Source organism: Harpia harpyja, chromosome 3 (genome assembly GCF_026419915.1).
Source record: "Harpia harpyja isolate bHarHar1 chromosome 3, bHarHar1 primary haplotype, whole genome shotgun sequence".
Taxonomy (NCBI): domain Eukaryota; kingdom Metazoa; phylum Chordata; class Aves; order Accipitriformes; family Accipitridae; genus Harpia; species Harpia harpyja.
Genome location: NC_068942.1, coordinates 78,914,986 through 78,926,496, shown reverse-complemented (window position 1 = coordinate 78,926,496; position 11,511 = coordinate 78,914,986). Strand labels below are relative to the sequence as shown.

Below are 11,511 nucleotides of genomic sequence, written 5' to 3'. Positions count from 1 at the left end.
ATTGCTAAAAAAGTCTAGCAAATCACCTCTTGCACTAAGATTTAATGGCTTTCACAGAAATCTCACTGAATCTTCAATCTACAGATTTCAGTGTGTTCTAAATGGACAGTCACTTGTCTTTTCAGTAATAACGTGAAGACAAATGAAGAATGAAAAAAAGCAAATGATGAAAGGATGAGCAAACCCAGAGAAAAAACCCTAAATTAGAACTCTTCAGTCACAGTTGTTATGCTAAAGAGTTATTTTAACTTATCCTTAAAAAAAAAGTTTCAAACTTTGAGTTTGCTTCAATTACATTTATTAGACATACTTACTGCCTTTTCTCCAGAGAAGGGTAAATACAACTGCCTTATGTCTTGTAGGTGAAGTCTGTTTAATTACAAACATTACAAAGCAGACCACCACCTTAAAACAAAGAAACATTCACACTTTATTTTAAAAACAAACGTTACATAAAACAATACAGAGATTTTCAAGTTCTGAACACTTTCTGGACCCTGCTGAGGCACAGACTGGGAAAGTACATTTGCACAGTCTGGAATGGCTCATTTTTGCACTCCTGACCTTCCTAATTCAGCTTCTGCCCTGGTTTTCTGTCCCTGCCCATATCGGGCTGCTCTCTGCCACTGTCACAGCCACAGATGTTGAAAATGCAGCTGAACACCAGCACCATGTTAAGCTATCTCCCCCTCACTCCCATTTCCTCGAGTGTCTTTCTCTTACAAGTATTTGCAGCAGGCAGAAGGAATGGTATAGAAGCCATTACTTTCCCTCTCTAAAACCACAGGACAGCTTTTGGACGTAGTTTATCCTCCCCAGAATGATTAATCTGTATTTAGCATCAAATATGACAAATATTGAGGCACACAGCTACACAACACTGTGTGGAACTCTGCTTCTAGGTAACAGGTCCATTAGTATTAGTTTTGCTATCAAGCTTTATAGCAGTAACTTGCAAAGGACTGGGAGAGTGGATTCAACATCTCTCAAGAACTGATAATAAAATACTTTCTAAAAGACTATTTGGAGCAAGGCACTCTTTTTGCTAGTGCTCTTTGAGCACGGCAGCAAATTTCTCAATACAGAGCTACCTAATGTTTTCAGAAAACAGACGCTGAGAAGGTACCACATTGTTTAGCTTTGCTTGAATGCAAAAGCTGACAATCTGACATTTGTAGATTGATCTAAAGGCTTTGGTTTTTTGGATACATTTGAGTCCTCTGATTTTTGCTCCTGGTTCTTTTTCACTTCATCTTCATCAGCTGTGGGATGCTTTCGCTTTTTATCTTCTGCTAAATCATTAACTGTTCCTCCTTTTGCTTTCTCAGTCCACACCTTTGAAGAAAGTACATCATTAAACAGAAAACTACAAACTAGGCCACAAAGCTCACCACTTTATTTTATACACTTTACTTCTCTGCTTCTAAGGAAGCACTGAAATAATTACTGTTAAGAACTAATAAGGATCAAGTTAGGAACAATTTCCTCACTTTCTTTTTTTCTAAAAATCTCCTTCAAAACTATACTTCATTTGAGCCTGTATATGAAATTGAAGCTCTTAATTGTCTTTCTGGACAAACAAGAAACCCAAAAGGCCTTAGAAAAAATTTAAGCCCCAATGAATTAAGCCTGGCTATGTCACTTTTAACTCTTTCCCGTCTCTTTTGTTACTCCTTCATTGATTACGTTTCTCTCGCACGCCCCACTTTGGAAAAGCTGCTTTCTGCTATTACTTACTATTCAGACAGTTTATATTTTCATAGAGTATATGTCGTAGATCATGGCCCAATTCAAAACTGAAGTCCATGAAGATGGAGAACAGCAGAATTTAAAGAAAAACTTCCTAAGTGAAAATAACCAAGCGATTCAGTGGGGGAAAAAATTCTCAAAAAACCCCAGAATTAGAGAATGTTTTCTTACCACTCTTTCTTCTGATGACAGCATTCTAAATCGACTCATGCCTTCTTTTATTACTTCTGCTTCATTCAGATCAGGATTATCTGTCAAAATGTTTGCTCTGTTCTCTTCTAGCCACATCTGGAATCCTGTCTTTGGTCTAAAACAAGCATACAAAAATTGTCTGTTTAAGAAGGTTATAGGAAAACCATATCCCCCAAAACAACATTTCTAAACAACACCTAACTGGATTTTTTTGTTCTTGAAGAAAAAGGCAAATATAGTCAGCAGTCTGCTTTCTCCTATTGCAGTATGCTTAAAGAACATGCTGACAAGGCAAGACTAAGTCAAGCATTTTTATTAAAACTGTGATATATATGGAGATTAACATTTCAGTTTTAGAATGACAAAGCATAATGGTTCTCTTCCTTTCTGACAGGGTCCCATCAACCTAAAAATAGAGCACATATATTAACATGTTTCAGCTAATCCTTTTCAAAATTCTCCTTACCACTTGTTTTAGAACACTATCTGTAAAGGTTAATGAAAAGAATGCTAGTCCAAATGAGTAATAATTACCTTCATCTTCCTCAGTTAAATGAAGTCTAAATGAAACATGATTATAATAATGCAAGTTTCATGAGGACTGGGATTGTTAGGAAATACATCTGCTCCAGAGGAAAGAGACAGATTATGAGTCTTAGCTAGGAAGAGACGTGCTCCTTAGGTGATCTAAGTTTTTTGTTTGTTTTCTTTTAAAAAAAAACATGCTAAAATAAAGCTTTACACTTTCACGTAAAACCCTCGGCTTTTAGACTTCCTTGGAGATTTGCTAGAGATGTTTAAACTTTTAAGTATTTCCTATACTTGGAACTGGCACAGCAGCATGGTTTCATTTATCATTCAAAGGTCATTATCAGATGCATAAGTAGTATCGAGGCAAAAATCGTTGCTTAGAGCCCCAAAATTACATTCTGCATTGTTCATTTATTATTCACTCACACATTTATTTGTCTCAGGCTGATGCAAAACTTCTACTTTGAATTACATTGCCATGCACACTGGGAAAGATTTAATGAACAGAATGTTTTTCTCTGTTCTTTCGCTGTGAGTGTAATGCGGCAATTGGAAATCCAACCAATGTGTTTTATGCAGGTTTGATAATATGCACAGTATAAGTAGCAGTTTACTAAATTTCTGAAGTGAGTTCACAAACATGACAACTTGTGAGCTAACACTTTAATCTTGATGTTACGCTACTTCGGCCAGCCCAGCATCTTCAGAAACAAAACAGTTTTTGGACTTGCTATTCTATCAAAATTGGAATATGGCATTGAGATACAAGTGTCCACTCACCTTTTGTTTTCAGTGTTCTCCTGTGCAGTGACTTTGACTTCATGGGACTCATTTCCTGCTTTTTCTTCTCTCTCTTCCACTGTTTTTGCACTAGAGTTAGGTGTACGAGCCTGGAAGAAGGAGGCTGCTGAAGCCTATAGAAATTGAGGTTAAAAAAAAAAAAAAAAAAAAAAGTAAGAACACCTCACTCTCAAACAACACCTAGCATGTAGCCTAACAAAAACCAAGTCTTTCCTAAAGACACAGTAATCACTTGCATTAATATAGCATCTAATCCACCCAATTTCAGCACAGCAGATGTTTATTTAACACTATTTAAAATAAAAGCACAAGATTCAGTGCAGAATGTAATTTCTACAACTGAAAGGTTTTTTTTGCTGTTTTCTGTGCTTTTACAGTTTCTGCAGTACACTTAAATGAACTTTGCCATCTAAGATACTTTACTTAATCAACAGGGTTTCGTACTTGATAAAAGCTGGTAAAATTCAATTTACTGTTCTTTGCTCACTGAAACAATGTAAAAAGACTCGAAACATTACCTGCTTGGACTTGGGTTTGGGAATCAGAGGCTTTATAACTGGAGGGTTCTGCTTGTTTACAGCTCGACTGCTAGACAAAGAAGTTTTCTTTGAGTGTTTGCTCATAGTGTCTAGAACATTTGCTGAGGGGACCACTGGGTCCTTTTTGTTAGATGACACCTAGCAAAACAAATAAATAGACATTTTATTTATTTTCTGTCATGTTCCCCTCCTCTGTCCCTCCAAGATATCTGTCACAGTTATATTGTAAACGTTAGATATAATCATCTGTTGTGATTTTCAGAACACCGCAATCAAACCAGCTGCAAAATTCTTACCTTAAAGGGATTCACTCGTCCTTGGCTGCTTGATACAATTACAACTATTTAATAAGAAAGAAAAAAGAATGTGAAAATATGTGTATGTGTGTACACACACACATATATAAAAATCTACGAAGCAATGTGCACATTTTAGATGGGTAAACAAAACATTAGCCTCATTTCCAAAGACCAAGGCTAACACTCATTGTGTGTGTTTCAGCCTTTGTTCATTGAAAATTGAAGAGAAGAACTAAATCAAAGGCATCAACTATTCCACACCAAAGAAAAGAAGTTCCCACCAGGCTTGAAAGCGGTCGGATAAAGAGAAAGATGCTTTAATAAACCCACAAAGGTTATACTATACATGCTCAGCTATTATTAGTCATCAGAAATGCCACACAGGACCAACGGCTTAAAATATAAATCCAAAGGAAGACCCAGTATTTCCTCCACTCCCAAATCCATTTCCACTCCTATTATTCTTGCTAGAGGGTTGGGAGGAGATAAGAAGCAAGAAACAGCAAAAGGTCACACTCTGCCCCTGCCTGCTCAGACTCACAGTTCTACAGCAGGGTTACTAACTCTGCTTTGTAAGTGCAACCAATAAATGTGCCTGTGATTAGTAAAACAAATCAACTGATCATTGTTCTCATTTTATCCCTGTCCCAAAGAATGCCTTCATAACACAACCAGGCAGACAACTGCTTCAGTATTTGGCACAGCTAAGGCAATCAGAATAGTGTTATGCATATATGTTATCTTTAGGTAATGATGACATCAACAGGAATAAGGAACTTCTTAAAACCATGAGAACAACAATCAGTGCAAGTTACCACCTGACAACACTGTTATGCATTAAATTTTAGTAGTAATGGGAGAATGGAGGATAAAAGCAGGAGCAGGTATCAGGAAGCATGACAAAGCTCTCATGCTGGAATAAATGGGAATTTACTCACCAGACTTCGGAGTAGTCACCTCTGCTGAAGTGACACCTTTGCAGAAAGGGTTTGGCCCTTCAGAAAAAAGAAAGAGGTACATATTTAAGTACAATAAAATGTAATAGCATAACTTCTTTAAAAACAAATCCCCAGACAGACAAGTTACAGTAAAGCAATCTATATTTTAAAGCATGACTTTTCATTTTCAAATTGTACATACACTTTTACAAAACCATCTGTTATCTCTACCTGGATTTAACTTAGAGTTGTATACTTATTCCTTAAACTGTGCCCAGCAAACTACTTGTCTACCAATTCAACTCCTGCAAGATTTGAGCTGAAACCAAAGTAACGGTTTCACAAAGTGACCCAGTCCATTAGAAATAGTATCAGACAACAGAAAAACTCCCCAAGGGTGTCTCAAATGGTTACTAAGAACAACGCATAAGCAAGCTGCGACAGAGCAGATGACACACACTAAACTTGTTACTCTGCAGCGACTGCAGGCACAGTCTGGAATATGGACCCGCTCACTCAGGTAGGCACTGCCACGCATCTCCCACAGGGAATTCCAGGTAACAAGAAGCCCACAGGCAGGAGTTACTGCATGTCACCCTGTTATTCCTGTGCATTTTTTCACATCAACACCCATATAAGACAGATCAGAAACTACCAGATCTGTTCTAACTAGGTAGCAGAAAACCTAGTCCCCGCTGCAGCTGCAGTTTCAAAACTCACTGAAACAAATGGGATTATTTTCTATTTATGTAAATGGCTTCTAAATCAAACCTCCTGTACCTCACTTGTGGTGCCCCGTGACAGGTGGTGTGCCTGTCTTTCCTAAATTTTGTGTCGAAAGAACAAAACAAAACCACAGACACAAAACGCTATTGTTTGCATAGTCCTATAGGCTGCTGAGTTATCCAAACGCCAAATAATCTGGGAATTTTCCAGAATTCCTTATTAAGTCTGTGAAAGACACATCTAGATAACTTCCAGCCTATTCAGAGAATATATTTTTCTTACTCTGTTTATGCACTTCTGGTGGTTCTTCTACTTCCTCATAGGCATCAGTTTCCTCCGCATCTTCCATGTCTTGGTCCTGCTGAACATTTCTGACCGGCAGCCGACTCCACTCCGTGGCAGTGTTGCTGTAACTAAATGGAAGGCATTCATCAGAAAGGAAGCGGTCACCACATTCAGAAGGAAAACTGGAACAATGGAAGGCTAACTTACTTACCTAATTTAGGAAATAAGAACAGTAACATTTGACATTTATTTGCATTATACCTCTGATTAAACTCTGATGATTGCTAAAAATAAAATAAAGATTCATTAACCGCTTCAGCTCACCCTGAAACACCAAGTGCAGTTGCCTGAAGTGGTACTCATGTAGTTTTAATAAAGACCACATGTGGCTATGAAACTGCTTGAAGTTCACACTCAGCTAAAAGTGCATGCACTGGCCTTCAAACAGCTCCGTACACAAATGGAGCGAGCACCCAAACAGAAACAGCAACCTTTTCCCACCTTCAGAGTGCATTGCTATTGTTGCCAGAACATTTTGCCACAAACATAAATGCAAATATAAAACAATCTTCTGTAATCTCCATTTAAATACATATACCTCCAATATCATAAATAATACCAGATTACTTTTCTGCATACATGAACAAATACAGGTGGTAACATGGATACATATTTTCAGTGTGAAGCTTAGGCAGCAAGTTTTAATGTTTAATCTGATTATTCTCTAAATTCCCAGTATAGTAGTATGTACATTTCTTGCATTTCCCCTCCTAATCTTTGCCGATTACTAAAATCTGCGTATACATAAACAAAAGGTTCATTTCTTTCAACCAGAATGTCAGTATTAGATTACTCTGGCACTAAGAACAATACAGCGTTTGTGATGAATTTTAACCCTCAGAGTGGCTGAAGTTGCAGACATGGGATTACAGCTTCTACGCATGATCCAGAAGAACAAGGTAGAGCATTTAGAAAGGAGTTTTGAATGTGCAGTTTCACACAGAAGAATAAGGGAAAGGCTACAGATAAGTTCAGGAACTCACCACTTCCTCTTGCTTAAATAAGTTCCAAACTTCATACATAAAATTGCTATAGGAAGACGTTGTTTCTGACAAAACGTTATGACATTTTTTCTGCGCTATCAGACTGGTGGTTAGCAACTACTTTCCTTATAGCTGTACCATCCAGAGGCCAAGCAAGAACACAGCTCTTCTGTACGGTCTATATTTTTAAAAATACCACACACATCTTTTGCCTCATCATGATTTACAAAGCAGATGCAAGTAGGAGAGGAAAGGTAGACAGCACAGATAACAGAGGGGAAAAAAATGCAAAGCAAACATATACTATTTTCATAGCTTTGAAGAGCTGGGATTAGTTAGGAGGGTGTAAGATTAAATAGGATACACTGAGGTGGGATACTGAAAGAGGGGAGGGCTGGAGAAAGATAGAAGGATTTTAAGATAGGTGAGGAATGAAGTGAGATAGAGAGACTGAGACAAAGAGAAAAAAATAGGTTGGAGTCAAATAACCAAACCAGTACAAGCTGGGGGAGTGAGAGGGTGGGAAGAAAAAAAATTTAAATCAGAGCACTTGGTATTGAGTCTGCTTTGCCTCTGAAGCTGTTGAACACACACATACAGTAAGCAAGGAGTGGAGATATTTCCCCTTTGTGTTAGTATCCTGGTACTAACGAGTCCTCACAAGATATCAGGAAGAATGTACCATTTTATATGTATAATTTATAAATGGAGCAACACAAACTGTTACTTCATAAGAAATATATTGCAAACTATGGTCCAGAAAAGTGCAACAAATGGACCAAAATGTTAATTGGTCAGTAAAAATGTTCCCAGGTTTTTAATCACAGAAATTTGTGTTACCCAGCATTCAAGTGCTTTCGGAAATCCTCTTCCTCCTCTTCATCTTCCGGTGCTGTTGCCAACTCACTTGCTTTTTCTACAGCCATTTCACTAAGTCGCTGAGCTAAATTTAGTCTTCGAGAGCGAGAAGCATACTTGATAGCTAAATTCACAACGTTTTGTGTCATGAGGTCAGCAAGTTCCATACAACGAAATTCACGTTCCAGTTTACAAGACAGCTGAAAGAAAAGAAGCCTTGAGAGTGACACGCTTCAGTTACACAGCTCTCTCAAGACTCTAGGACCAGAATATTATGGTCTTGGTGGAGTGAATGAATAGACAAACCACCAACAATCATCAGCTGCATAGCAAAGAAAAAATTTTTATTTTTTTTCTTCCTCCAACACTTCATACTGATAAGCAATAGCAATATTAACCATTCCACCTCTTATCGTAGTCTGTGAACTAGCTGGATTGCCAGTCATTAGCCAGACTTCTAATAAGAGGAATCACATCAACGTTTACATCAAAGGCCACCTATTCAAAATAAAGTCTCAGGGATTCATTCTATTTTTTATTTATTTGTACTTACAGCAAACAGCTTCATTAAAAGTTCTTGCTGTTCTTTCACTAACTGGCTTTTAGCATTTTCATCAAGTTCATAGCCATTTTTTGATAAGTAATCCACATGGTTGTGAAATACAATAGAACGCCAGTACTGTTCCTGAAAAAGGGAGAAAGATGCATGCTGGAGGTCAGAGGGGGAAAAACAGCCCATGACATAATGCCTAACAATTTACAACGTATTTTATCAACTTGTTCTTAAATGTTCCTTTCATCTTATAATGAGGGTGAGGTGTAGACAATTCTCTTTAAAAGCCAATGCCCACTGAGGAAAACATAGACCACACTAACAACCATCTCTATACAAACTGATCCAAACAGTCGCCATATATGTTAAATTCCAAATATCTTGCAGACTTTCAGCAGGACGAGACCTACATGTTCACCAGTATGCTACAAGGACAGACAATTCTAGAACAAATTGATTATCTTGTAACTTCCGTCCCACAGCAAATTGGAAGTATTCCAGAATAACTCAGTAACTGTAGGAGTAATCATCATCTGTGAGACAGGCAAACAGAAAATATAACTCTTGTTGTTCAGTGAAATACTACTATGGCTATTAGACCAGGCTAGCTCTGTTACAAAATAATTATAAACTTACTCAAAACCAGTATGTTTTCATCAGTTATGTATTGGAATAATCTGTTTCTTTACCTACACAGAAGTACATATTCCCTCAAGCTAAATTAACAGCTCCCAGGGTGTTTTCCTTCTATTATCTTGGGGGGGTTGAGGGGGTGGGTGTGGAATGGAAGACATACTCCATCAGATAAAGAACAAAAAGACTTGAGCCAAATGAATCAGAATTCATTAAAAATGACAAAGTGTTTATTATTGAAACTTCTAACCTACACTTCTATCAAAGAGAATAAATTTCAAATAGCGTTAAACCATCTCTAAGATTGAGGTTAGAATTTTATGTTCATTTTTATTTTGTGCAGTACAGCTGAACACACCAAGATTGAAATATTTAAACCTATAAAAAATTGAAGAATAAATATAGATATTCTTCTAGAAGTCTCCACATCTTGCTTCAACCAGCCTCTACCTTAAGAGAGTAAGTCAAGCCGGAAGGCCTACGTTTTCAGAGATTATATGAATTTGAGTACTTAGTACACCTTTCAAAAACACATCTTCCAGAAATTTTGTTATGCCTAAAATATTAAAAAACAGACACCTTCAAGGGGGTCTTGATTTGGATCCCAAAATCTGGTGCTTACTAGAACATTAGCCACTACCCGCTAAAAAAATAAGAGAGAGGCTAAGAAAGACTTCATTGGTCAGAAATAGATTATGTGTAAATATAACCTTGCATCAATCAGCTCTAGCAGCTTTATCTTATATCCTTCTAGAAACAGTTGTAAACCAAACCAAACCAGAAAAGCTATACAAAACACTGAACCCAAATAAACTCCTTAGCCACGTGTCTTACTCAGAGTTTGTACTACCCTCTTTCATAGTAGAGATGATTAATAGGAATCTTGTATAATCCCTACTATGGGGACATCTGAGACTATCAGCTGTGAACTCAACACCATTCCATACCTCCATCTGTCCCTTTTCTGTTGTAACTTGACAGTAAGGAAGTTTAAAAGGTAATATTGCTACAGCAGGCCGTGGTAGTGTAGGAGGGAATCGGGCTCCTTTACAAGGAATACACCTGTGCAAGGGAAACAAAAAACACATACAATCCTCAACACCTACAGTCACCAGTTGTTCTACGTCTAAATCATGTCTCCTAAGAAGCAAGACACTTTAAGAGGATTTGTTCTTTAAAAAGCAGTAATTAAATTACTGACATAAATATAGCAATATGTAAGATTGCATTATAAAGGGTTATTTTTACACTGCAACTGGTAAAAGAGTTTAAAACCAGCAAGGCACATGCTGCTCTTGTTCACACTAGAAACTCCAAATGTGGCACATAACAGACACAGATCTCCACCTCACACAATACACGATTTAACAGCTATTACAAAACGTAAATGCAATTTATTAAAATCAGAAACTACTGAAAAACTGAAAGCCACTGGAACAAGAGCAGGCACATCTATGATTTATTTTGATGAGGGGTTTTGGACTTCATGAGGACAATGCTGTGTTTAGACACATTTGGTTGGGGGTGGGGAGGAGAGGGGTGAAACAGATAAGCATATACTAAAAGGGTAGGCTTATTGTTTCATTATATTTTAACTGGTACTTTCTGGTAACAATCACTTAAGCAAAACATTGATTGGGGAAGAGCTGTATTTCCAGCAGCACCAATGCAGCATTGACAAAAGTGTCTGGTTTTATAAGCTACTGTTTCAGACACTAGGAAAAAAAAAGGAACAGGAAGCATTAGTGTTCTGGCTATCTGTGTTAATTAAGGCATATGGTGTTTCTACAACAACCCTCCCCCCTTCTTATCTTTAATATGCTAGTGGCTTTGAATAAAATGTTCTTTGCAACTCAGAGAATAGCACTGTCTTTCTTGGAGTAGAAGGTAAAAAACTCATGATGACAGACTCACAGTTGACTATCCCATCAACGTGATGTGTCCTGCACATTTTTTTGTGAATTTTCTGGAGGCCAACATTACTTACTGATTTGAAGGAAGAAACAGAGAACTGACATTTACCAGTGATACCAAATTATTTCCCTTTTTATAAGAAAAACAGAGGATGACAAAGAATTTCACATAAATTTAAATAAAATGCACTCTCCCACCAAACTCTACAATTGTGCGTGACTAGCAAAGAGTCTAAATTTCAGTAAATTATGTGAACTGATGGATTCTGCCCTCATAGGAAAAGGACACAGATCACTGAATAAAGAGGAATACAAACAAAGCTTAGCAACTAAATGTCCAGGATGCATTTTACAATAAAGAGAAACAGTTATTTAGACATCACCAGCATCACATTTTATAAAGTAATGTCTAACTCTCAGCTAAATATTTGAGCAATTTTACATACAAAAT

General features: G+C 37.3%; 1 protein-coding gene across 4 annotated transcripts in view; it reads right to left on the bottom strand.

Moving 5' to 3' along the window:
* Positions 1-281: 281 nt before the first annotated feature.
* WDHD1 (WD repeat and HMG-box DNA binding protein 1) overlaps positions 282-11,511 on the bottom strand; it is a 30,537-nt gene continuing 19,307 nt past the window's right edge. For all 4 annotated transcript variants that reach the window (XM_052783584.1, XM_052783585.1, XM_052783583.1 and 1 more), the window contains 10 exons: positions 10,095-10,209; positions 8,515-8,646; positions 7,944-8,161; positions 6,058-6,188; positions 5,050-5,106; positions 4,109-4,152; positions 3,792-3,950; positions 3,253-3,386; positions 1,921-2,056; positions 282-1,335 (listed from right to left, as the gene is read on the bottom strand). In XM_052783584.1, coding sequence (XP_052639544.1) covers positions 1,135-1,335; positions 1,921-2,056; positions 3,253-3,386; positions 3,792-3,950; positions 4,109-4,152; positions 5,050-5,106; positions 6,058-6,188; positions 7,944-8,161; positions 8,515-8,646; positions 10,095-10,209 — 1,327 coding nt within the window. In that variant the 3' untranslated portion in view covers positions 282-1,134. The remainder of the gene's footprint in view (positions 1,336-1,920; positions 2,057-3,252; positions 3,387-3,791; positions 3,951-4,108; positions 4,153-5,049; positions 5,107-6,057; positions 6,189-7,943; positions 8,162-8,514; positions 8,647-10,094; positions 10,210-11,511) is intronic.